Source organism: Scatophagus argus, chromosome 1 (genome assembly GCF_020382885.2).
Source record: "Scatophagus argus isolate fScaArg1 chromosome 1, fScaArg1.pri, whole genome shotgun sequence".
In the NCBI taxonomy this organism is placed as follows: Eukaryota; Metazoa; Chordata; class Actinopteri; family Scatophagidae; genus Scatophagus; species Scatophagus argus.
The window spans coordinates 26,466,999-26,493,867 of record NC_058493.1 but is presented as its reverse complement, the minus strand read 5'-3'; the positions used below and the strand labels follow the sequence as shown (position 1 = coordinate 26,493,867).

The 26,869-nt window shown below is 44.9% G+C and overlaps 2 protein-coding genes and 1 long non-coding RNA gene across 7 annotated transcripts in view; 2 read left to right on the top strand and 1 right to left on the bottom strand.

The window, feature by feature from the left end:
• Positions 1 to 10,408, top strand: part of prmt3 (protein arginine methyltransferase 3) — a 45,287-nt gene extending 34,879 nt beyond the window's left edge. For all 3 annotated transcript variants that reach the window (XM_046395061.1, XM_046395051.1, XM_046395068.1), the window contains 3 exons: positions 2,569 to 2,619; positions 3,216 to 3,303; positions 10,130 to 10,408. In XM_046395061.1, coding sequence (XP_046251017.1) covers positions 2,569 to 2,619; positions 3,216 to 3,303; positions 10,130 to 10,239 — 249 coding nt within the window. In that variant the 3' untranslated portion in view covers positions 10,240 to 10,408. The remainder of the gene's footprint in view (positions 1 to 2,568; positions 2,620 to 3,215; positions 3,304 to 10,129) is intronic.
• Positions 10,409 to 14,815: 4,407 nt separating this feature from the next.
• slc6a5 (solute carrier family 6 member 5) overlaps positions 14,816 to 26,869 on the top strand; it is a 16,732-nt gene continuing 4,678 nt past the window's right edge. The window contains exons 1-12 of one of the 3 annotated variants that reach the window (XM_046394994.1): positions 14,816 to 15,558; positions 17,099 to 17,246; positions 17,682 to 17,813; positions 17,954 to 18,127; positions 19,510 to 19,660; positions 20,314 to 20,446; positions 21,551 to 21,685; positions 21,779 to 21,882; positions 22,674 to 22,798; positions 22,958 to 23,070; positions 26,006 to 26,137; positions 26,479 to 26,578. In XM_046394994.1, the coding sequence (XP_046250950.1) occupies positions 15,082 to 15,558; positions 17,099 to 17,246; positions 17,682 to 17,813; positions 17,954 to 18,127; positions 19,510 to 19,660; positions 20,314 to 20,446; positions 21,551 to 21,685; positions 21,779 to 21,882; positions 22,674 to 22,798; positions 22,958 to 23,070; positions 26,006 to 26,137; positions 26,479 to 26,578 (1,924 nt within the window). In that variant the 5' untranslated portion in view covers positions 14,816 to 15,081. Of the gene's footprint in view, positions 15,559 to 16,597; positions 16,903 to 17,098; positions 17,247 to 17,681; positions 17,814 to 17,953; positions 18,128 to 19,509; positions 19,661 to 20,313; positions 20,447 to 21,550; positions 21,686 to 21,778; positions 21,883 to 22,673; positions 22,799 to 22,957; positions 23,071 to 26,005; positions 26,138 to 26,478; positions 26,579 to 26,869 lie in introns of those variants that run through there. The other 2 variants (XM_046395002.1, XM_046395011.1) reach the window with 2 other exon arrangements.
• On the bottom strand, positions 17,690 to 18,616 carry LOC124062370. Its single transcript, XR_006843906.1, has 3 exons — positions 18,246 to 18,616; positions 18,034 to 18,071; positions 17,690 to 17,836 (listed from the first exon to the last, which is right to left on the bottom strand). It is a non-coding gene; the product is annotated as an uncharacterized LOC124062370 (long non-coding RNA).

Here is a 26,869-nt window from a genome sequence, read left to right as displayed (position 1 = left end):
TTATCAGCTGTTTTATAAGTTAGACCTTTAAAAAAGCTTTAATTCTTATCACATTCAGTTTCAGATGAACGTGATGAGAAACTTGTTTAACTTCTGAAAAAACGGTTCTCTGTTCCCATCTAGGAGATTGAGTCTTGCTGTACCGTTTTATTTGGTGCCATTAAAGCAGTCATTGAGTCCATTCAGAGGGATCCAATAAGTTTGATAAAACTCTCTGTTGTCGGTCCAGTTTAAATCAAAAAGCCTGTGATGTGGCTCGGCTCAGTACAGTCCCTAGCAGGTGTGAGTCATCAAGGTCTTTATTGCTTGTCTTAACATTTTGTGTTCTGTGCATGAGGAAATTAAATTTTTTTCTTTTGAGTTTCATATGGGCAGCAACCACCAGTTTAGTATTTGCAAGTTTCACTTGGTGGCCTAAATTTTAGTTGCCGCCTCACTACAGTGTGAAAGTTGCACAATGCAGAAGTGACAATCAATCTCGCTTATGAGGTGTTGTCATCAGCGAGGCGCGATGAGGATGATCTCTGCCTCTCCGGCAGAGAGAGGTGAATCCACTCTGCCTGACGAGTAATTTCGCCTAATTTCCTAATTACCTCAGCACCGAGTGTCTCTGTAGCGTTCATTAAAAGCCATAATTGCATTGGGTTGACATGCTCTTTTATCCACTTTGGGTTCTTTTCTGGCGGTTTAGCAGTGAGCCAGTGGTGCCGCCCCTGCCTGTCTGAGTCGATAAAGGTTGATTGAAGCCTCGGTGCGGGAAGTGTGTTGAACACAGCTTGTGACAGCAGCACGGTTATCAAGTCTGCTTGTGTGTACTGTATGTAGAAACACCGTGAGTACACAAGCTTTCTCAGCCAGTTTTACTTCCAAAAATTATTTAAATACAATTTAGGTGGCTTTTTACAGAAGCTATGAACAGATGGTGCTTCTCCAAGTGATACACACCAGTAAAGAAAAAAAATCTCCCAAGCTTTTACATTATGTTACAGCCGTTCTCCCTCTCATGCTCCGTACCTCTCTTTCAGCTTCCTCCATGTCTTTTTCTGTCTGTTTCTTGTCTTTACCTCTCTCCGTCCTTTCCCCTCTTCTGTCCCTCTGTTTTCCTCTTTCCCTCTCATGCATTGATTCGGCTCTTCTTTGTCTCAGAGAGCTGGCCTCCAAGTTGTCAGCTGCGTCAGGATTAAAAGCTATTAGTTCTGCATCATTGCCACTACAAGTGCGCGCCTGAGATTGATAGAGTACCTCTCTTCCTCCAGTGGGGGGAGAAATGAGAGGAAAACAAGACTGGGGGAGGTGGTTTTTACCTCACATCGGTGAGGTGACACTCACCTATGGGCACTCTGGCCCAGGACTTTCCTTCAGTTTGTTTTGGATGTGTGATTTGGTTTTCACTCTGTTGTATTTGTAGCTCTGTATATCCTACAGGAAGACCGCATATTTTTTAATACAGACTACAATTCTTTGTAGGATTTTAGTAAATTGAAAGTCCAGTCTGAAGGAAAAATCCAGTGTGTAATTTCTGGTCCCATCTATGACCTAAAAGAAAAGCCTTAATGAAGCTTCACACTGGCTTGTTTACACAAAGTCGTATCAGCATAATAATGAACTCCCTGAGAGCAGAGATTTGTCACTGGTTTAATTTCCTGTCCTTTGGTTGGTGTTATTCAGGTTAGGGATGTTGTGATATACCAGTAATGACAATAACTGTGATATTGAAAAATGAGTGTTGTTGGTTTAGTTAAAAAGAAGATAAGAAGATGTGATAAAAGAAGAAAAACAGTGTGTTGTAGACAGGAAATACCCATCAACAAATTTTTTGTACATGATAACTGTAATGTCGTGAGTTCTTCTTCTCTGCTCATATCTAGTTGAACCAAAATCATATTTGTGTTTATTTTCCTTGACCTGTTTCTGCTCTGTGCTGGGTGTATTCAAACTGCTGCAACACTGTCATCAAAATAGCAACCTTTGCTAATTTCATGTTCCAAGCTCTCTTTTTTTTTATTGTCAGCAAAATTGCCTCAATGATGTTGGCGGCTGCCTCGTAATTTATTTCTTTTGTCCGGTGACAAGCATCCCAGATGAGGTGAGAGGGAGCACATGAGGACTGTTGTTGACTCAGCCTAGTCGAGAAACCAAGTTGGTTTGGGGAGGAAGGAGGGTTGGAGGAAATGCAGTCCTCACGAGTCACATAGATACCCACTGCATCTGTCACAGGGGGGCAATGCAGTTTACACACACACGCGTATATATGCAACCATCATATGAGATGCATGGCAAGCAACGTAAGCAGAAGTCTTCTGCCTCCTTTAGGGTAATAATATAAAGACTAAGTGCTGTGAAGGTAACAGTAAATATTTGAACAGTAAATTTTGTTCCCACTTTGTTTCTCCTGCCTTATTCTGAAACGCATCTGCTCGTTTAGGTGATTTTGCTCGTTAAATCCCTGAGACTCGTTCTGCCTCCTTCCTCTCTCGGCTCTGCCTGTCAGAGTTGCAGCGTAGTCAAACAAATCCAGGGGTTTATTGTACTGTCACATTCTAACACACCCCTCATATTTCATTGCAGGCAATTGTCGGCTACTTTGACATTTTCTTTGACAAAGGCTGCAGCAACAAGGTAAGTAGCAGCGGCAACAGCCGAGCCATTTAACAGAAACTCAATTATGTTCGCGCTTTAACATGTTCCTCCTCCCTGAGGCGTTTGCTGGCAATCGACGGGCGTCCTAGTCGACTGCTGATATAAGCACTTACCCAGCAGAGTCGGCCAGTTGGAACAGCCGATTCCAAGCTCTGTGAGCAACACAGAAATGCCTTTTGATTGCACTTCCTATTGTACCTGAGACTCACACTGTATGCTACGGATGGTCCAGTAAATTTCCATCTCTGGGAGCCAAGGCTGGACCACTGTGACATCAGATTATCTCTTAGCTTCATAAATATGGTGCAGTTAAATTTCACTCATAATACAGGACAAGACTCCTTTTGGACCTCTGTGTGTTTTTTGAGAATGTGATGCTAATATAAATAATACCAAAGTCCTTCCAGGTTCTCTCAACGTTTAAATTGTATTCCTCCTTTCTGTTACTGTTTCATGTGAACTCACTCAACGGCATGAATGTGAAAAGCATGTTTTTCCCACGGACTCAAATTTTGAGTCCTGAGTTCTGCAGGTTTGTGAGACCTTTGCTGTTTTTTTTCCTCTTGCCACTCCAGGTGATGTTCTCCACTGGTCCCCAGGTTACAAAGACGCACTGGAAACAGACTGTGTTCCTACTGGAGAGGCCTGTCTCTGTCCAAGCAGGTCAGTCAGCCACACAGATGGCTTCACGGCTGCACCTCTGTGGTTTTGTATTTACATGAACATCAAGATTTTGTACTTTTGTCAGCTTGGGCCAAGAAGAGTTTATATATGTGGTTAAGTTCAGTTCACTTTTGTGTTTCATTGAGGTTTGTGTTGTATGTGTTCACTTTCAAGATTTCATTTTCCCCTTGTGGACCTTGGCGGTACGTCATAGCGAGCTGCGGCAGGTAATCTGTCTGTGGTGGTGATGTAGTCAAACTGGCTGACACCCGTTATCTGTCACCCACAGAAACAGCGAGCGATCAAAACAAATCACGTTCAGGCATCTGAGACAACATGTAAAACTTCATCTGATAGCCTCTGAATCATGACATGTTACAAGAGGAGCGCTTTGTAACTGACCAGTGAAATGCTTGTAGAATCACTGCATCAGCAGATTAAAGTTTTATTAAGTGGTGTAGCTTGCTGTGAGGCATAGCTGTACGCATGTTCTCTGAAATCACCTTTTGCACGTTCAAACTCCAGCAAACGTGACTGAGCGTCTTCTTTCGCTTTTTGCGTTAACGTCAGTGTTGTTAGCGACAGTCTAACTACTCGTGAATCTGTGATCTTAGCAAAAATGTTTAATCACAACCTTTCGGTGTTTCCGACATGCTCAGTCATCATAAACGTTTTGTGAATGATCCTGTGTTTATTACTTCTGTAAGCTGTGGCCCTCTGTGCGCTGTATCATAATAGGAATCTGGGATGTGTCTGCTGATGTGGGGATGGATGAGCCTCAGGGCCGGCTGTCCAACCTCACGACCAGATATTAGATGGAGTCTACTGTAACAAATGACCTGCGTAGAGAAGGAGGCGCTGGATGTCAGGCGGCCCTTGGCCCTGCCCATCTCCAGCCAGCGACAGCCAGGACGATAAGAACATCAAAACCTCTGACGCTGCTCAAACGCTATCGCAGGCTTCGCGCCCCGCGGGGTCAGATAAACACAGCTGAGCACAGGACGACGGTATGCTAACGCAGTACAGAAACTGTAGGGAAACTGTAGAGTGAAACAGAGACGGCTTTCGTTTGAGCGTCGACTGAAGAATGTCGGCCTCCGTTCCCCGTTTGACTTTGCTCACACCTGAGTGTGTGTGTGTGTGCACGCACGCACACACGCGCCTGCATATGCATGCAGACGAGTGACACGTTAAATGAAAAGCCAGGATAAATGAGCAAAAGCACTTGCCTACGTACAGGGCACACGGGGACAATGAATGGTTTGATGAAAATGATATAAATCATGTGCTGTGGCCTTCACAGACACCAAAGTCAAAGCAGTTGAACACCAAATCAGGAAATATCTTTACAAAGAATGTCGTTCACCCCTGCGATAGAGTTTCAGACACTTGGAGAATCTATGATAAGGTGCATTTAAGCAGCTTGTGGTGGATTGACTCCTTACTAAAACACTGTTGCTTGGGTTTTTCCTTTGATTTATCACCACTATGACAGAAATAAACCCGGAAACCGTTGTTAGCCAGTTTTTATACTTTTGTCTCTTTTTGCAGGCTGTTTTGTGTAAATATGAAAGAAAACTGTTCTTGGTTTTTCAGGATAAACTATTAAAGTAGTACTAATAGAGTTTTATTCTAATTTAACCTTTTAACCACAACCAGACACACAAAGCTTTTCTTATACTGTCTTTTTTTTTAATGTGTCTTGGGGCCACGCTGACATGTTAAAGTATTGCGTGCACACACACACACACACACACACACATACACACACACACACACACACATTTTCACTCAGAGCTCAGAACCAGCCAGTTTCGATGTAGCTACACCGAGACTGTAAAGGCCCATCAGTCTGGGTGTGTACATCTGAACCAAGCAGAGTGAGGAGGAAAAGTTTTAAGGAAGAACAAAATCAAGGCGGGAGAGTGTGTGTGTTTGTGTGTGTGTGAGTGAGAGTGAGCGGCACATTATTGATGTGCTCGCTCCACCCCGGCACCCTGACAGTCCCAAGCCTCCTCCAGGGGCCGTAAACCAGAAATTGAGTTTTTAACAGCATCCACCAGCTTCCTGCTAGACTCCGTCAGTGTACTTTACAACACACACACACACTCTCTCCGTATCACGCACACACACTGCTCCTTTCAAATTCACAACAGCACTTGCATACTTCTATTGTAAACTTCCCTCTGGCTGTAAGAGAAAACTTCCTAAAGTCACCTTGAAGATGACAAAACTCTCTCTCTCTCTCTCTCTCACACACACACACACACACACACACACACACAGTGGCCTCTCCTCCTGGGTTTTGACTGAGAAGCACCTTCAGCTCTGGCCGACTGAGTGAGGGCCGGGCGTAAACATCCAGCGGTTTGCTGTAATACCAGCTCTGTCTGTGGTGATTTATCATGGCACAGACTGAATCCTGTTTGATGTGTTTGTACGAGTGCAGCAGTAATTAACTCTGAGGCTGCGCTTGTGTGGGAGGTGCCGGTGGAAGAGAGAGAAGGCACGCAGCAGGCTGGAACAAAACATCCCTGCAAATCCTCCCGGCTGGCAGCGTAATAAATTAAACAGCAAATCATTTGTCATGCTCTGGTGTGTTTGTGTAGCTCGAGTATTGAAGAGGAGGATCTTTTTGCACAGTTTTACCTGCTTCATTTTTACCAGAGAAAGGAGGTCGCACTTTTTTTTTTTTTTAAGAGAAGTCCCATGATGCTCGAGGTGAGGTGGTGGCCTGGTTACCTGTGCTGAGGGCCACTCAGAGCAGCTGAAAAGCAAGCATGTGTTCTTGCACTTCTATTGGACATCAGGTGATGTTTGTCCCCACCCACTTTTGACTCATACCTTCCATCCTGAGTGGTGCTGTAGCTCTGCCAAATCCCTCCCCCTGCCCTCACCTGTCCAGCCTCAGTTTAAGCGACTCTTCCTCTCCTCACCCACCCCCTCTTGTTTGGTCCGAAGGTCCTTGAGCTGTCGAACAGCAGCAACCGAGCCAAGCTTTAGGTTCTTCAGGGCTGTAAACTCAACTCATGAGCTGGTTTTGCGTCCGCAGAATGAGACATATAGCGCAACCCCCCAGCTCTGCTTCTAAGCTCTACTCTGTGCTGGAAAGACCTGAGAAAGGGAAAAAATGGATTCAGTGAAGGTACATTTTAACAAGAGGGAAGATGTCACAGAGAAATGGTTGGCTGTGTTTCTTATCTAAATGATTTAGATGATTGATATGATCCCTCAAACAGTGTAAGTGAATTCTTTCCTTTGACTTCTAGATCAGTCTAGATCAGTCTACTCTTGCCTTCACTGGATGGAGGTACCTTAGGAGTGTGAGCTAAATGGTTAAAAGGTTTAAATGAATCACTAATGTGACTCGTGTATTTCCAGTGTAATTTCATGGAGAAAGGCTGTGTTGGGCTGGGAGAGGCTGTTTCTGTGGACCTGCTTGTGCTTAATGACACTGGCATGTTGATGTATGACATGGAGGCTCCATTCCCCCGACTCATTTCCACACATGGTTAACTCTTTCTCTCAGCGTCTGAGTGGTCGGTTTACTGAAGGCACCGAGGCCCTCTTCCACGGGGAGTTTGGTCGGCTGATTACAGCAGAGCTGCTGTGCTCCCACGACGACTGAACAGACGTTTGGTTGGCGGTTCTCTTTGCACGTTTCAAGACTTTTCATGTGAAACATGAGGGATTAGTTGGACAGTTTTCTGCAAAGTTATTTTGAGGCCAACAGGCTTTGGTCCCACATGTGTTTTCTTCTCTTTGGTTGTGTTTTAACAGAATGTCGCCTAAAGTCAAGCAATTATTCTTTGACCTTTTGCCAGCTTGCGTTTGACTGCAGCCGTCTGCTGCTTCCCATGAGTCGCTGTTACCGGAAATTGAGAGTCTTTGTGTAATTTTCTAGGTTATTATTGTTATAGTTGTTATTTTCTTATATGGAGTCTTTATAGGCATAGAAGGGACATGCATGCCGAAATTTGCAGGGCTTGAATATCCAATCCAGCGTTTGAGTCACGCCTGGCACTTAAAGAGACAACACACAAACTGATGCACTTCCAGCTTGGATGGCTGTTTGTTTAGGACACATTCTGAGATAATGTAAGCCAGATGCACACAGATCACACATCATCAGCACAATTCATTGATGGAGTCGGGGAGGCGAGATGGCGTCTTTTAGATTTGCAGCCTTGCATCATTTCGGTCTGTTTGGCTACGTTAAAGAGCCAGATAATGTTTGTCTCGTATAACATGAAAACCATAAGTTTAACTGTTATGTTTGATCAGGAACTTAACTTGGATTGTCAGATTATTTCTTTCAGTCGATCGTGGTTTTCAATAATTTTGAAATAAATAAATTGTTCAGCAGTGCTCCTTGCTACAACCACAAGGAGAAGACACGTCATCCATCCTCCAGTTTGGCATCTTTACACTGAATCATTTGAATAGATTGATTTAACGTTTTTTTGGTTATGTTCAGGCCGACCTGTCTTCTTGACCTGTCTTCAGTAATTTCAGATCACACCTGGAGGTCTTTGGGCAGGTTGTGTGAAACCTACTGGCCCGAGGTGACATTTTACTTACTTTTCACTGTTGAGTCCAGACTTTGGAATCAGAAAGAAATTACAGCATTGATTTTCTTTTTAATCTTGGTATGTCCATGTCCCTTTACATTGTGATTGGACGCTTGTGCTGTGTGTCAGGAGAGCTGCTGTACTGTGTTGTGTGCATGTTTGCGTACGCGTTGACGCTGAACAGCACCTTGAAGCATTTTGAAAAGTTTGATATTCGTAAGTGTTGAAGGTATGGTTTATAAAGTTTCCCCTTATGCCCCCTTCCAGCGTAGGATGGAGTCCAGCACCTCACAAACAGAAGGTCTTTCCGTTCAGCACCCAAATCTGACACGTACTGGCGTTCCGTTAAGATCCTGTTCCTGTCTCGCACTCTGCGTCCCTCTGCCCGGTCTGCAGTGGACTGAGAGACCCAGAGCGCGGCGCCAACAGTAAAGACTCGGTTACAGGGCCGTTGGCATGGTAACGAGTGAGACGTGACAGCAGTGATGGCGGACGCTTCAGCGGAGAAAGCGCCGCAGTCAGCATTTTCTCTCCTCGTCCTCCCCTAACCTCCGGCGAGGAGGAGCGCGTGCGGCACGGAGAGGAGGCGCTGAGAGGACGCCTGTTTGCCATGTGGATAAACATTCATTTACCTCCAGCAGTCAAACGTGAAGTTAATCAGAGTGATTATGCGTCACAATCGTCGGCCTCCCGATTGTTCGTGCGTCGTACTGTAAACGCCTTCTCGCTGCCATCTGGAGATTTCAGCGGGCCTGCACACACACACACACACTCGTTCTCACACACAAAGTCTTGCTAATTAACATGCATTAAACCACACTGCCTTTATACACATCATCATTTCTGTGAGCCCCACAGTGAGGCTGAGCTCAGCAGTGCTGTACTGCTGCAGGAACGTTTCCTCTCATGAGCAGTTTTTATTATGAACACGCTGATCGATGTCTGAGTGAGTGCATTTGTGTCACGAATTTTGATGTGTGTGTTCGTGTAAGCGTACAGAAGTTACAGTCTCGACGTGCCGAGGATGGTCATTGGAGGCAAATCGAAACAAGTGCAACCGGTTTCAAATTAGAGAAGAAAAACACAAGAACTTCATGTTTATTAATGTTACTGTATTGTGCAGCGTCTTTATAAAGTGACCCGTTCCTTCACTAACATGAACACACACACTCAAGTTTATTTTGTGTCAGTCCCACCTACGCCGACCTGCGGCTGTAAAAATACTCACCGGTGCATCATTTATGTATTAACGCACAGCAGAAAATATGAATGTGCTGCTCAGTCCCGCTCGAGATGTTTGCTAAAACCAGGCATTGAAGAGAATTACTGAGCTTTTTTGAAAAATGAAATTGCACGTTTTGACCTGTGTTTAATCATTTTAGTAGGAAGAAACGCAGTTCATGACAGTCAGAAAGTATTAAGAGATGCAAGCCGACTTCGTTGGAAAATATTAAACAGTTCCAGTCCTGTTTTCATCACAATTTTCACTGATTTGATCTCGTGCTGTTAACACGCACTACTGTCATGGCTGAGATCGGTTGGTTTAGATCACATGTGTCAAACCGGTCCACAGGAGGTCTGGTGTGGCTGCAGGTTTTTGTGCCAACCAACCAAGAGCACACCGTTTGACCAATCAACTGTCTGAAGACGGAGATCAGTTGATTAAATGAGTCAAGTCTGGTGTGCTGCTACTTGGTTGGAAAGAAAACCTGCAGCCACACCGGCCCTCCTGTGGACCGGTTTGACATGCCTGGTTTAGATTGTTCTCTGCTTGGGTCCAGTGCTTTGGGTTTTCCCACCCGACTGCAACCCTTCCTGATGAAACAAAAAAAGCTCGAGGTGAAACTGTTCTGTCTTAAAGTCCACCTCTGCTGACTCTCACTGCGCTTCCGTTAGTTTTGCTATCAATTCTTCACATTTTCGATTGCGTTTGAACATTTGGTTCATGTTTTATAGCTGAGTGTCTTGAACATTAAACATTAGCGTGAGAATGAACTTTGATTAATCTTTGACAGCTTCTCTGAGCTCCTGTGTCTGAAGTTTCTCTCTGGTCCTGCTTACACTCAGCACAGATGGGTGAACGTGTGGCGAAAACTCAGCCAAAACCAGCAGCTGGTTTCGGTGATCAGCACACCTTCAAACACGGAGGAGGGGGGAGGGACTCTCCAGTGAAGTGGCTGCTTCAGTGTGTCTCCAAAGTGAAAGCGTTTGTGTACTGATGCTGGCGTTTCTCTCTCCTTCGCTCTTTTCTTCAGGGGAGGAGCTCCAGGGAAAGATCACCGTGCGTAAAAACAAGAAGGATCCTCGCTCGCTGCTTGTCACCTTCGACCTCGGAGACAAGAAGCTGGCTTACAGCCTGCAGTAACGTCGGCCGTCACGTGCTGCGGCAACCAGCAAATATAACCCCCTTTTTTTTAATTGAGCGTTCATGTATTCACAACATGTGGGAACAGGACAGGACTGAACACTTGATTCTGATGTTTCACATGTTAGGATTGTTTCTGTCACTTGTATTAAAAAAATCATGTATCAGATTTTCTCCTTCAGAGTGTGTTTTATTACACAAATGGTAACGAGGAAAGTTTGGCTAACATCACTAACCAAATGTCTAAAAATCCACTTTAGCCCAGCTTTAACCTTAAATATCTTTACAGCTGCCAACCACACTTGCTTGGAGTGGCTCAGACCACTCGCGTCTTGGCCAGAATTTCCAACAAAATTTAAAAACATGCAAACGCACAGAGAACTACTGCCAGCCCTTTGTTAAAAACCCACCGTCTTTCTCTTAATTTGCCTCCGTATTCTTCTACTTACTGTCCTACTTAGAGCCGCCTGAGATGTCATCCATCTTCTGTGAGTTTACTGGGACAACGTGAATGAATTTAAGCTTTAAGAAGGCTGACTGAAGCCCCTTTATAACCTCACTGAGCAGCTCTGCTTAGAATTAAAGGTTGTTCCTTCCTCCCTCTTCCTGAGGTGATGAATCCTGGACTCTGAGAAGGTGTAGTCAGCTGTGAGGAGGAGGATGAGGAGCAGCAGACTGTGGGGCTGGCTGCCTGTCTCACTGGTGATTTTGACAGTCTTCTGATGTATTTCTACTGCTGCTTTGTCCTCTGCTGTTGTATCAGTACAGTCTGGTTTGCGTGCTTACGTCAGATACCCGCAGTATCAGGCTCTTCTGTGGTGGCTTGAAAGGAAACTGTAGTTGCAACCCTTCAACCGCAGTCCATTGAATAGCTTCATGTTCCGGAAGAGCGCGATGAATCCGTTCAAACCCTATGAAATCCTAACACGCTGAATGATGTTTGGCCTCTTCTGCTGCACTGCTTGTTTTGATGTTTTGATCTTCAAAGTGCTTCATTTTTCATTCATCATCTACAAGGAAAATTATCCCTAATTATTAAATAGCCAATATATTTGTAGCATTTTGTTTAACTTTGATTTCCGAACAGATTCAGATATTCTGTTTCTAGATGAGTCATTTGCGCAGAATCTGCAGCGAGTCTGTTTCTCTGCTGTGGCCCATAGCGGCCTGCTCCTGTTTGAAAACAAAACTGTCGCATAAGTCGGAAAACAAACAAACAAACACACACACAAAACAAACGAGGTACTAGAAATTTCTTTCGTGTTCTTGTTTAAAAGAAAATTGCTGCGTGAATGGAAGAGGCAGCCATGAACATCAGAATGACGAAGTGCGAATCCTCGTCAGTCAGCTGATGATGATGATGATGATGATGGTGATGATGGTGGGAGCCGTGGGCCCCTGGATGACCTCCTGCGCTGAATCACCGCGTCCCAGGCGCTTCAGATGGGTGCTGCTTCTTATCACTCAGGCGACAGTGGTGAGTAGGCAATTAATTACTCGAGCTCGTGTAATTAACAAGCACGAGGAGACACCCAGAAATCCCTCCGCGAGGCTAGGAGCGTAGTTCAGCCCCCCTTCACGACTTTGTCTCATGTAACGCATACGTTACAGCAGCCTAAACACAGATCTGCGTCGTTTTATTTCAGTTTCGTATAAAATAATTCAAACTCCACATGTGAAAATCAGGAAACCAGTTTAACCTCTTTGAAAATAATCTTCAGCTGTTGTTTAGCACGTGTCCGCTTCCATGCGTGCTGAGCTGTGCAGGCGTGCTGCCTCTGCAAAGGAAACTTTGTCAAAGCCAGGCTGCACGTGTTGTGTGTGTGTGTGTGTGTGCGCGCGGCTGTGGCGGTCCGTGCGTTCAGCTCACTCCGGAAAACGAGCAGAAATCAATTACAATTATTCTCTGTTGACAATGTAATTAAAGTGAGGGCGGCGGCTGATACACCCGTTTCAGCCTCTTATCTGGAACGGACGGAGATTTACAGGCGGAGGGAGCGCAGCGTGCATAGCAAGGAACGGCCCCGGACTGGGACTGTGCGGGTCCCGGTGTAACCGTCGAGTGATCCCGGCATCAGAACAGGAGATCCAGGAGGAAAGCGTCCACATTATTTTAGTGAGCTTGTAGAAAAGCACACGTGAGGAAATGGCGAGGCCTACGTTAAAAATCATTTTTAGTTTGATAAAGTAACAGGCCTGAGGGGTTAGTCTTTCTGGGTTTGGGCGAGGAGCTTAAAATATAACAGCATAATAAACATTTTATAGAATGATAATGGTTATATTATTGTCATTATTATTATGGTTAGGATATTATTTTTATTAAAGGCCTGTCAGTCCTGTGTTCCTATTCGCCACTTCTGAAACAAAAGCTACCAAAACAACGTGGTTGCTAAGCAACGACGCACACGTCTGATTATTTTCGTTAACACATTTTTAATTGGACTGTCAGGTTTGAGACTACGCTCCAATTTACAAGCAGTTTGGACTCAGCCAATCAGAGGAGAGGGCCGGAGCTATTTCGCTCCATTTAGCAGAAATATGACCATGTGGCTGCAGTGTCAACATGAAACATTTCACCCGAAATCAATTTCCCCTCCACGCGTTGGTGTGTTTCTCTTCTGTGTAGCCTATAGGCTGGTGCGTGTTTTCGCTCCGGCTCCTCCACGCACTGCGTAAAGATCTACTGTACGGAGGCCTACAGGTACAAATGTTTATTATGAGCAACTTATCAATAATTGGTCGCTCGTGTCTTTTTGGTTTTTGGATAAATCACCACGCGCAGGACTTGCATATGGATTACCCGTCAGGGAGCCCTGGACTGTGGTATGCGCAATGCAGTGTTTTCCAGTCTCCAGCATGGCACTTTCCCCCCACCCTCTGCTGTCACCGCTTCCATAGGCCAGGCTCTGGTGGTTGGCTCCGGTTCCTCCTGACACACGTGATTTCAGGGGGGGAAAGGCCTCCTTCTTGCGTAAGACTTTAACAAATGAGTAGCTTTATGAAGACCTCGCCCACTTTTTTTTTTTAATTTGATCAATGCTCGTATCGGTGACGCACAGAGGAACGCGCAGAGCCTGGGTGTCGCGCGTAAAACTCCTCAGGCGGAAAAACTATTTATAGTTCAGAGCATTTTTAGCACATATTCTTTAACGGCCTATTCAATTTTTACAACTTCTCAAAATTACATTATTCATGTATATCCTTATGATTTGTCCAGCACCAGCCTCATCTTTGCTATATAATAAACTTAAATAGTTCTGAAGTTCACCCTTTAATGTTTCAGGCCTGAACGTTCATGACGGTAAAGAACAAAGTTTGTCCACAGAAACCAAGACTCTTTGCCCGGAGTGGCCAAACTGTAACTGTAACTGTATCAGAGAAACACGACTCGGCACACTGCAAACATTATTTAGACCCTCGTCTCTCTTATGTGTTAGAGCTCCTCCAATAACAGCCGAAAACAGGAACAGGAAATCTTTGGCCCAAACGGCCTGTGTGTGTGTGTGTGTGTGTGTGTGTGTGTGTGTGTGTGTGTGTGTGTGTGTGTGTGTAAGCACCCTGCACATCCACAGAGGCAAGTGTATTAATCAGCTGTGGAAGAGTCCGTCCTGAGCTCACGCATGCAGCTTGCGTAACCACAACGCACACAATTCACGCACGCACACACGCAACCCCGTCGTCTTGGCTCCGCTTGTCCCTTTAAAAATCCGAATCCAAGGCCAATGATTTATCAAACTCCTATTATCAAGAAAATGTCACGCGAAGGGCACCTTGCTCTGCACTGACGCAAACTCGTGTCTTTCCCACGGAGCCGTAGAAAAGCTTTGCACTTGGTGCTTTGCGCGGCTACAAGCAGTCCGCTTCCAGTCCTCTCCTTCACAGCCGCGTCCCTCCCTGCCAGCAGAGATCTGCCAAAACAATAATAATGGTAAGTAATCGAAAACTCTTTGTTCACTTTTCCACCTGCAGTTTCGTCTGATTTGTGCGCTCGTTCTGAACTGTTTTCATGGTTATTTGGCACTTTTCTTAAAACAAGCAGTTTGGCGCGCTGGGCTGCGGCTGCTGTTCCTGGTGCTGAAATGCAGCTGCGGCTTCACGTTCAAAACTTTTCTTCACTTCATTGTGTCTCCAGTCTACCTCTTTTTGTTGCTTGTGAAGACGGTAGTCTGGCGTTTTGAAGTTTAAATGTACGGAAAACCTCACTTGTTTTTCTGATTTTTGTCTGTTTTCTTTGTCTGTTTAGACAGAAGAGATTACAGTCAGCTGCAGTTCGGCTGATTTTTCTCACTAATCAACAACACAACTAAGCATTAATCGGTCAGCTGTTTTTTTTTCTTTCCTTTTTTAAGAAAAGAAACGACAAGCTTTTCCGGTTGCTCTCCCGCCCCCCTCAAAGCTAAATTTCAGGGAGTCATTTATAAATCCACCGCCCCGGATCCGCTCACTGCTGTAACGCCGGTGATCTTGCATGCCTGCCGGGGAGAGCGAGGCTACCGAGAGACCCGCAGCAGCTTGTCTATTGCCCATAAAAATCAGTGGATGTGTGTGGCTGAATGACATGAGGGGGAAATGGGGCGTAAAATTAAAGAATCTTGCAGAAAGCGAGAACTGGAGAAGCAAAGCATTCCCCTCCCTCCAACACACACACGCACACAGACACACACACACACACCAACACACCCGGTAGACTGTGAGCTGAAACTATAGAGCAGCCAGAGCCTGAAGATGCTGCAGAAAAAGACCTGAGCAGTTTCGGTCCCAAAGCGGAGATGGGCTGCAGCAGCTTCACAGCTCCACGTTTTCTGCCCTTCTGCTGCCTTTTGTCTTGCTGATCTGTCACTCATGTTCCAGGATTTCTCTGACCAGAGAGACATGACCAAGCAGCCGGCCAGCGCTCCTGCCGGCTACATCCCGACGCAGCATCCCGACGGAGCTGCGGGACTTACAGCAAACAAACCGGACAACACGGCAGCGTGCCCGCCGCCCGCCCCTCACCATCAGCCGGCGCCTCAGCCGCCGCCTCCGTGCAATGAGAGCAAAACTTTTTGTCCCACGGAAAATAAACCAGGAGAACTGGACAGCAATAAAGCTTATGGGACGTTTAAAAGCACCCCACCGGCGGTCCCTGGATCCGTCAACTCGGCCTTAAGGAAGGATTCCGCAGGTTCGGCCCGCGGGGGGTCCGCCCATTACGGAGACCCGCTCCGGGCCACCGCAGAGCAGAACAACACCGCGGGCAACTGGACGGCCATGAGTCAGACCACCATCATACTGGGAACAGATGGGAACACGTCTGTTCAGCCCGGCACCGTGACGGGGGTAAGTCAGCTAAATGAACCGTTTCGTTCGCGGGAGCGCGGCTGGAAGCAGGTGCGGCGTGGACGTGTCGCTGATCAGAGAGCCGGCGGGATTAACCTGCTGCCTCCGAGCAGGAGAGCCGCGAACCCCGGGGAGCTCGGAGCGCCGCGCAGAGCCTCGGCACATCGGTGTGTGAGAAGTGTGTGACGCTGAGCCGCGGCTCGTGTTTATCCGTCTAAAAAACCTGATTCTGCTGGCTCTTAGCTGCGCACATGCGTTTACAAAGAGTTCAGTTGTAGCCCGACAACTTCCGGGCCGGATCCGGGAATTGTCGCGGCTTGACGCCCACATCTTAGTGTAAAAAGGATGAGTCGTCATGAGGCCATAACATAAACTTATTATGTGCATGATGTGAATTATTCAAACACGTAAAAACACGGCGGCCCGTGTGACGTGATTATCTTCTTCCCTGTTGCATTTAACGTGTTGGCTGTCGTTCATTTACCGCCAGCACACACACACACACACACACACACACACACACACTGCTCGGTTTGTGTTAGACTGCAGCAAACCAACAAACGTAAAGGCTAAAAGGTCGTGCCTGCAGCAGAGCAGTTTTCTGGGCCAAACCATCCGGAGCGCAGCGGTCCGGCAGTCCTGGTCCCTCTGCACCAGCCTGATGTGGGCCGACCATCCAAACTTTCAGTCCCGTTTAAGTTCAGCTGAATATCCGGGCAACAAAACGGGGATGTTGTGGATAAAAACATCGGCCTGATGACTGATGTCTGTTCAGATCTGAACAGATGATTTATTTGTTTTACTTATTTAGGCTCGCAGTTGTAGTGAGATTATTGATAACGAGGATTAAGTCATACTCTCGCGGTATTTCCAGCAGACTTGGTATGGCCCAGAAACCCAGGTGTTGTAATCCGGTTGATGGGCAGCACCGTTTGACAAGAGACTGCGGGTTGTTTCCGGGCCCGCGAGGGACCGGAACCACACACCTCTCTCACACACACACACACCTCTCTCTCACACACACACACCTCACACACACACACTCCCATGCGTGGCGTTGTTTCTCTCTGTGTGCTGTAGTTTCTTTGAGGAAACCTGCTGCGTAGCTGTAATTAACGCGTTGCTGTTTGTCTCCGTTTTATCGGTCGGGTATCAGACATTTTTGAAACTAATTTATCGGCTGACATGTAGGGTGCAGTGAGCTGAAAATGGGCCCGCAAGTGGAAAGATGAGTCTGAGTTACAGGCCTGCAGCCCGGGAAGCAACGCGAAGGAGAAATCCGGTCATCGTTACTGAGCAACAGAAAAACTGCAAGAGTTCAAGGATTCTTTGTGTCAGTAAAATGTGTGTGTGTGCTTTTTAAACGATGTTGGTGGTTGCTGGCTGAAGACTGAAACTCGGTCTTATTTTTCCTGTTTTTAAATCAGGCCCAGACTCAGTGCTCGTATTGTTATTATTATTATTATTGTTATTATTGTTTTACTTGGAGTCTGGTGTGAGCAGGCTGCAGAATGACTGAATGCTTTTTATTTCCTCTTAGAATGACGATGATGACGAGGAGGGAGATGAGAATAAGGCCAGAGGAAACTGGTCCAATAAACTGGATTTTATTCTGTCCATGGTCGGCTATGCGGTGGGACTGGGGAACGTGTGGAGGTTCCCTTATCTTGCCTTCCAAAATGGTGGAGGTAAGACTTTTAAATCCCGACCCAGAAACGAACGAAAAGTCTGTTCAGCAAGTCGAGTTTTGCCTCGTTTCAAGTCAGGATTTGAATAATCTTTTTGTTCCTTGAGATGGTCCTCCTCCCTCCCTCCACTTTGTGTCTTCTGGTTGTCCTTGTAGGCCGAAAAAAGAAAAAAAGAAAATAAAACGATGCTAAAAGTAACAAACGAAAAGAGAAATAAAAACTTACATGGGCCACATTTTGTTCAGTGATTATTTTCTTAGAAAGAAAGCCAAAAGGAACAAAAGGTAAGAGAAAGAAACAAAATGCATTAAAATAATGATTTTACATCATTTTAAATCACTTTTTAAATAATAACAATAATAATAATAATCTGTTAGTTTCAGGCTTCCCTGCCTCTTAAACTGCGCTGTAGCCTGCTGTTTAATTGCCTTGCAGGAGCTTTTTTGATCCCCTACCTGACAATGCTGGGCATTGCCGGGATCCCAATCTTTCTTCTGGAGGTGTCCCTGGGCCAGTTCGCCAGCCAGGGGCCCGTGTCAGTGTGGAAATGCATCCCGGCGTTGCAAGGTAAACTGCCACAACTAAATCCACTGACAGAAAACAAAATAAATAAAAACATTCAAAAATAAAACTCATTTCTTATCATCAAGAGTCCTCTACTTCTCTTAAGAGTAATTTATATATTTCGTCTCATTTATTTATTTTAGGTTGCGGGATTGCCATGTTGATAATATCTGTCTTGATAGCCATATACTATAACATTATAATGTGCTGGACACTGTACTACCTGTTCGCTTCGTTGAAGGGCTCACTGCCATGGGCTAACTGTAGGAATGAGTGGAACACGGTGGAATGTAAGGACAAAGACATGATGCTGTTAGGTAAGACACACACCTTCACACACACACCTACACACACCAAAAAGGCACCTCTCTGCACAATGCGCAATGCGTCACGACTCCCTCAGCTGAGGTGTCCTGCGGTATAATGAATCCTGACCTGTGATCTCTGCGGTGTTTTCACTCTCAGGAACACATTAGATCCACAGCACTTCGCTCCTTCTGTTGGTTCCTTTTCAGTGCCACAGGCCACTGACGGGAAAAGAAGGGCCTCAGTGTGACACAAACATACGTTTTACACGCTTCCAATTCTCCTCTTGTGTGATAAAGTCAGGTTAGGACACTTTCAATCCCTTAAAGCCGCAGTAAACAGGTGAAGCACTCAGCCTCGGTCTTAATTGTTTTTGTAATGAAACCGTAGATGAAATCGTGTGTTGGCTGTGAGAAAATGTGCGGGCAGGCGCGCGGAGTCGATGTGCGTCGAGTAAATATCGAAATTGCGTTCGTTTCGCGTAATATTTGCCTTTGGTGATTCTGTGAATTCAGCACAAAAACTGCTTGCTTGACAAATTTACTGTACCGAGCTGAGCTGCTGCAGTGCTGCAGTGAGCCCGAGACCGACCCCTGCTGGCCGCTACGCGAACTGCAGGCCCGTTCATCACTGTGGTCTCTCTCCAGCTCTCTCACCCTCACAAAGGAGGAAAAGAACAGATAAAGGAGACTTATTGGCTTACAAACAAGCATTACAATTTAGCCTAAAAATTAAATGTAATTGTTCATGAAGTGAAATGTATGTGGTGATTTATGTAACTTTTAATATATTATTTAGCAGAAACATCTTTACAATCTGATGCAAGAGGCACGCAAAAGAAAAAAATAAATGTTATTCTTAGTTTAATATTTGTGTCAGAAAGATGTTTGTCAAAGTGTCGGTTGAGGAGGCTGTATTTTGTGATTTTTTTCCATCTCTTTTATTTAAAAGTGCCTCTGAGCGGTTGTGTCAGTTTCGTGCGTGATGACGAGCACAGAGCCAATCCAAGGTTTAGGCTGTATTTGGCCTTGAAACTGCATGCCTTTTAAATGCCTTAAAAGCAGGTTTTAAAATAATGAAAATAACATGTAACTTGTCTAATGTGTCTGTATGGAAGGAAAACACTGTGCAGTCAAAACTGAAACAGGTTTTCCTGCCTTTGCCTTTCCAAAGTGTCTTAGATGAGCCTCAGATTCATCACAGTTATTTCATGTCTTTCATATGTCGGCTGTGCGCGTCAGAAAAACCCAAACACAGCGTGTAGACCCGCACCCCGCCAGGCCTCCTGCCCACACTTCAGTCACGTTCAGTGTGAAAGCCTGTGAGTTGTGTCCCACGGCTGCGCTCTGCCAGTCTCTCCCGGCTGACGTGTGTTGGTTTCTGATTGGAACAGACTCGTGCATCCTGCGGGACAGAAACATGACCTCCATCAAGAACTCCACTTTCTGTCTGTCCGCAAACGCTGTGGGAAACCTGACCAAACTGATAAACATGACTATGGATGGCAACAAGACGTACGTCAGCCCCAGTGAGGAGTACTTCAAGTGAGTGGACAAGTGGAATTGAAGTCTAATAGACGCAACAGTCAGAGCCGCACTGTTTGGTTAGTTTTTTAAGATCCGCAGATGAGACAGTAAATCAGATATTTTTCTCAGTCTCATCATGCTGATGTTTGGCTTTTATTGGGCCACCAAACAGCCTCATGTGGCTACGACCAGGCTTAGTCATAATGACAATATAGTTTTGTTAAATTCTTCTTTTAAATTTGCTCTGTTGCTTTTTGAAAGGGTTTAATTTTTTGGTGTTGAAGAGGATCAGTAAAACACACCAAAAGTAAAGTTTTACGCGGGTTTCACCTGACAGCATAAAGTGTAAAATCAAACTACAGCTACAAGTTGTTTCAGATACATCCAATAAATGGGCAGCTGCCTCTTGAGGCAGGATAAGAGAAACATCTACACAAGATAAAAGAACATTTAGACTTTGATTATACAGAAAGTCCGAATATATATTCTATAAATCAATGACATTTGTGTTGAAATAATCTTACTGTCCTGACAGACTTTTGTCGCTCTTGTCGACAGGAAGACTTGTAGGACTCAATGATAAACTAAACTGACTTGACGCAGATTTAAACTTTGTCCGTGTAGTTTTCAGGCTGAGTTTTGATGCTGATGCTGATGAATCCCACCCGCAGGTACAACGTGTTGCACATCTCTAAAGGAATTGAATATCCAGGAGACATCCGCTGGCCTCTGGCAGGCTGCCTGCTGCTGGCCTGGTTCATCGTCTACGCCTCCTTAGCCAAAGGAATCAAGTCATCTGGGAAGGTAACCAAACACACAGACTTCCCGAGTCAGTTCTCTGACAGCTCTAACCAGCTGCAGAAGAAAGACCGAGGCTCCGGGTGTTATTTTTTATTGATTAGCACATCGTCTTCTTTTCCAGTCTGTTACGAGAGTGCCCCCTAGTGGTGAAATGTGAAACATATGAGAAAGCAGACCAGCCAGAGGAACAAATTGGGTTTATATTGAAAAGCAATAACTGTTGCCTGAGTTAGTTAAGATACTCACATTCATTAATAATTGAATTTGGACTTTTATATGTAATATTTGTATCTATCTATGTACTAAATTGGATTTATTTCTTTCTAATTTCAGTCTTGAATTTTTATTGTTATATAAAATATTATTTTTAGCCTTGTCACTTAAAATTATTGAGTACACGAACACAGTTCTTCAAAATGAGTTTGATGTTGGACTCAAGGAGATTCAGATTAAATAAGCAGGTTTGTTTTTGGATTCAGATTTGACAGCTGTGGAGTTGGCACGATTAAACGTGATTTCAGAGGAAAACCGCCTTAAGTTACTCAGAACTGAGTCTTTGTCAGACAGGCTTCATCTGAGCACTTTTCAAATCTATTTTCCTCCCTTGAGCGAGGAGAGATAACATTCAGAAGAAAACATTTTACTGATGTGATTGAATTCTTGTATAATGTCGCCCTCTACTGGACGGCGGTGTGACACACACTGTGGCACAAAAATCTGGACAATTCAGTCTGAGTGGATAGATTTGCCCGTTTTGCCACATTTCCTGTGTGTGTGTGTGTGTGTGAGAGCAGGTACTTATTAGACTGTGATGCAGCTGCAGAAATGCTTTGACAGCTCCTACTTGTCAGTCCTGAACCTCACATTTGCTTCTTAATCATAACCTACATGAGAGAAAGTCAAACCTAGACTATACTGTGGCTCTGAGGAGGATAACAGATAACTGACTGAAGGGAGAGATAAAAACAAAGCGTTGAAGAACAAACAGGCTCTGAAGAAGGACAAAAGTCTGCTTGTAAGAGCTTCTGATTTCTTAAGTGTCGTGTTTTCGTTGTTACACTTTTTGTGCCTTCTGTCATTTGGCCTCGTGTCGTCTCCTCTGCTCAGGTGGTTTATTTCACAGCCACGTTTCCCTATGTGGTGCTGGTCATCCTGCTGGTCAGAGGAGTGACCCTCCCCGGTGCCTTCGACGGCATCCTCTACTTTATCACACCCAAATGGGAGAAACTGAGTGATGCAAAGGTACCTGACGGCCGCTCGTTTGATTCCGCCGCTTTGCGTTTTGCACTGTTTGTCCCTTCCTGCTCTTCACCTGCGGCTCTTCCTGTCCTTCAGGTGTGGAAAGACGCAGCCACTCAGATCTTCTTCTCTCTGTCGGCTGCTTGGGGAGGTCTCATTACCCTTTCTTCCTACAATAAGTTCCACAATAACTGCTACAGGTAAACACACAAAAGGTAAACTATGCTTCTGGCACCACAGACCCGTGACACTGTGTCTGTACGTCTGATAGAAATGTCCATAATAAAATGGCACTCCTTGCAGCCAGCACTTCAGTGTGTCTTTCATTTTCTTTCACCTAAAGCATTCAGCCTCTCTGCATTTAAACTCATTAAAACGTCTTTTATTTATCACAACCTCCGAGTTCAAAACACATGAAGGTGTGTTTATTGGAAACACCCGAACACACAAAGCATTTGGACTCTTGCGGGATGAAATTAGATTTTTGTGGGAGTACACAGTGTATTAGTACATGCAAAAGCTGCAATTTGTTGTAGGTTTTTTTTCCATGCAAATGCACGTCCACAAATGAATATTTCTGACAAATTTCACTCTGAAAGTGTTCTCCTACAAAAATACCTTCAGTGAGTCGCCCTTTAAAATACTGAAGTCACATTCACCTCAAAAAAAAAATCCATTTGCTGGACGAGGACAAAACAGCACACACAGAGACATTTTACAACATAGAAGACTACGCCCCCTTGTGTACGTGCGTGACTCTGTTTAGAGCCCTCTGTTCGCAGAGTATGTATTCCTGCCACCAGAGGGCGCCATTGCATTCTCATCTGCGTGTACACGAGACAGTGGCGTCCTGCAGAGCATCATCAGCCTCCATATCACTTGTTATATGTGGCATGTTTTGAATATTGCTGCATTATTTCACTTACTAAAGCAGATGTTTGCTTATTCAGCCTCTACCTCTCTCTCTTCCTCCTTCTCTCCCCCCTCACAGGGATACTATCATTGTGACATGTACAAACAGTGCCACCAGTATATTTGCTGGGTTTGTCATCTTCTCGGTCATTGGTTTCATGGCACATGAGTTGAAGGTGCCGATTGAGCAGGTGGCAGATGAAGGTAAGACAGCAAACCGGCATGCAGCAGCAGCAGCAGCAGCAGCAAGCCGGCACTGCTCACTGAAACACACCTGTGCAAGTTTAATCCATTGTCTGCTCTGGAGGTGGTGTGTGTGGGCATCCTCATTTATCTGTGTGTGTGTGTGTGTGTGTGTGTCAGGTCCAGGCATTGCGTTTGTGGTGTATCCAGAGGCCCTGACCAGACTTCCCCTGTCTCCTTTCTGGGCGATCATCTTCTTCCTCATGCTCCTGACTCTTGGCCTGGATACCATGGTAACCACTGCTCCTTCTCTCTCTCTCTCTCTCTCCTTGTGTGTGTGTGCACGCATGTGTGTGTGTATGTTGCTTTATGTCTATACTTATGTGGCTCACCTGTCATCATAATAAAGGTGAGGAAGGTCATCCAGAGTGAAGATGTTTTAGGGTTTTTCGCTTCAGAGCTTTAGAGATAAAATCAGACACCAACTGTTAGTCTAGATCTCTAAAGTTTATTTTACTTTATCTTTCTTTTTTTTTTTTTATTTTGTGTCTTGTTAGCCATCTAGCTGCCCACTAACCCATCTAATAGTCAGATAGGAAACTCAGCCTGGAATCTCGACCCTGAGGACAGAACTGGAGCTGCAGAAATAGTTTCTGTGCTCACGCTAACTGTTCTTAAATGTAATGTAATGTCGGTGAAGGTTCTCAGTCATCCATAAATTCTTAGGGCATCCAGACTTGTTAGGGTTCTTGAAGACGTTTCGCCTCTCATCCAAGGCTCTTCCGGGTTAACAAAAATGGCTTCTTTTACTCCTCTCTCAAACCACCTGTCTTCCCTGGCTAGAATGTGAACCTTATCATCTTCAAAGGAGTGTCCCTTGGCTTTGAGGTGCAGGTGGACTGCTGAGTCCTGTCTGGAGGTGTTGGCTCTCCTGTGTTGTGCCATACGTCTGTGGAGTGGTGACTTATACATTGGGGAAACCAAACAACCATTTCTTGGATAAGAGACGAAACGTCTTCAAGAACCCTAACAAGTCTAGATGCCCTAAGAATTTACTACATAGGCCACATAATGTGCTGTCATTTGATTAAACTTTAAGATAACAGAGGACAGGATCTCAATCTAACAGTAAGATTAGTCTAAGACCAAGGAATTCACGTCAGTGATCAGTTTGTGTTCCTAAAAGTATTTTTGTACTGTTTCTGTGAGTCAAGAGAATTGAAATTTCACAACATTAACAATCTTTATGTCGTGACGAGAGTGTCTCGACTCTTTTTTGCTCCTAAAGTAAACACTGAACTTTGGTAGCGCCATCCAGCCATGTATAAACGCCTCACACATTGACCCAATTATCATAATTACCCACACGCACCACCCACTGCGACTGATTTCAGCTCAAGCATTCAAGCTCCCCAGGTGCTCGAGCAGAGGGGGGTCTTTGTGATTGGAGTGAATGAAATTAAGTTGACCTTAAAGTTTTGGAACAACACCACTGAAGTAAATCAAAGTTCAAGTACAGTTAAAGTGCATTAGATTTAAGGAAGGTGGTTTCAGCTTCCGAGTTCCAAAGGTGGGTGTTTGATTGTAAAATCCAGCTACTCTTAAAATCAGCCTCCTTTTCAAAACAAAAACACGCACCGAATCTTGTTTAGTCAATAAATTATTATGATCAAGAAAAATATACTGCAAACATTCTGCATTTTTAAAGCTGCACAATGAACCAAATGAGCACGTGTCGTGTGAAAGGTTTTGCTCATGGTGACAAACCCACACTGAGTTACCAGAAAACAAGTTTTATTGCCAACGCTGCTCTCATCAGCCTGTTTACAGCCTGCATGCTGTTGTTTTCAGCAAAAGCTCTTACAAACCACCTGCCCGGCACAAAACGGAAAATAAACAAAGTTAGCAGTTAGCTAACGAATATTTTGGAGCGTCTAGCAGCTAAAGAGATTTCCTTCAGGACTGGCGGACACCTAAGCTAATAAGAGAGTAAATATTGAACTTAATCAGATGACCACAAACTTGACATGAGTGACAGTGATGCTTTGTGTGTGTAAATAAGCTGAAATAACTTTGTTTTTTAGCTTGTTTTGCTGCTTTCAAGGTACCCAAACAATCGGCTAAGATTCAAAATGGCGACCCATTTTCACCACTACGCTATGAAGTTACAAAACTGTCATTGCGTCGGTTACTGCACTGATTCCTTCCCCATGAAACCTCAATGAACAAACACTTCAGTTTCCAGGATGGCGTTAAAGTCCAGATCATCTCCAGGTGAACCATTCCAGCTAAAACACAAACTCCTTTAGTGCACTGCGATGCTTCTGAGGCGAGCAGAGGGCACACGGGCACATTAAGACACAAGTCAACAGTTAGCGGCAAATGATGATGTTACTCTGCCTTGGCAGCGGCGTCTCCGAGGAGGCGGCTGGTGGCTTTGTTGTAGAAAGCAGCATGGCGGTAATAGGCTTGGGATGTTGACGGGAAATTAGTTTTGGGAGCTCAGGAGGAAGGAGAGGAGAGGAGAAGTGGCAGATAGCTCACACACACACACACACACACACACACACACACACAATACCAGCCTCCTCACTTTGCCTGTTTGCATATTCATCCACTGCTCTCCTCTGGGTTCTGAGCCCCCTTTTACCATCATGTCACATTTTCTAATCTCCAGACAGAGCGCACCTGTCAGACATCTCCATTGTAATGTGAATTCTTAATACTGACTTGGTAACAAATCTGCTCCTGCTCTGGATTAGGATAGAGTTCTTCATTTGTTTTGGAAATAAATGAAATGACAGTAAAAATGAATTGGATGCAAAAAGCAACAACAACAACAACGACGACATCACTGGGCGCTGAAGTGCGATGGCAGCAGCTGCTCTGATTCAAATGGGGTAAACCTGCTGCTGCAAACTCGCCTGATTGGACAATTTGCAGTAATTCTTTGGTGGAGACAGTCAGTCGGGCTCTGCTGGGATGTGTTTTCAAAAGTGCCTGAAGCCTTACATAAGCTGATATTTTTTTTTGATGACCTTTAATTTAACAGAGTTTAACTTGACTCCTGCTGTTTTTCAGGCAAAATCAAATTTGAGGAATGTCTTGATTAAATATCTCTCATCAAACATGTGATTTAACAGGAAGGAATCGACCTCTCTTCACATTTTTGCGCCTTTTCTCTGGCTCATTTTTCTCTCTTCTTCCTCCCACTCATCTCTCTTCCAGTTTGCCACCATTGAGACCATTGTAACCTCCGTGTCGGACGAGTTCCCCAAATACCTGAGGAAACACAAACCGCTCTTCACCCTGGTCTGCTGCGCGTCCTTCTTCATCCTGGGATTTCCCATGATCACAGAGGTACGACCAAAACAGCCCACACTGATGCCACACAGCGGGGACACTGCGCCTCTCCCTTTGAATAAGCCCACAGAGTTCTGTCTGTGGAGTGCAGTCGTGGCCTTCACAAAACAGGCTCAGTGAGTGGAACAAGAGATGCCGAGTCTTTTTAAAATCTGCCCCGACGGCATCAGAGGGCGAAATGCAACCCACAGGAGGATTCATACGTTTCATTTCTTGTGATACGGTACAAAGGGGGTGTGAAAGCTAAGACCGTGTGATGGAAGAGGGGTGTCACTGTTAGATGAAGCCTTGAACTGTTTTTTGGTAACTTTGTGTTTGGTTGTGTGTGCTTGAGACAGAATGGGATGTACATGTTGCAGCTGGTGGACACATTCGCCGCCTCCTACTCTTTGGTCATCATTGCTATCTTTGAGCTGGTGGGGATTTCCTACCTCTACGGTGAGTAAGGAAATCTTATTGATCTTATTTTTATTTCATGACCAGCAAGACTGAAAATGTGAGGCCCTGCTAGCGGCCACTGGTGGCTGATGTTAGTCACATCCCACGTTATGAAACAATTTTGTTCTAGTCCTGAGTGTGACATTAGAGGACAGTGAGTCATGACTGATGACTAACGAGCAGACAGTTTTGGTGTTCTGTGAGGATTTGAAAGCTGTTTTAGAGACATTTTATTATGGAATAAATATGGATTTCTGAAAACAATCTGGATTTAACACTGAATTCTTGTCC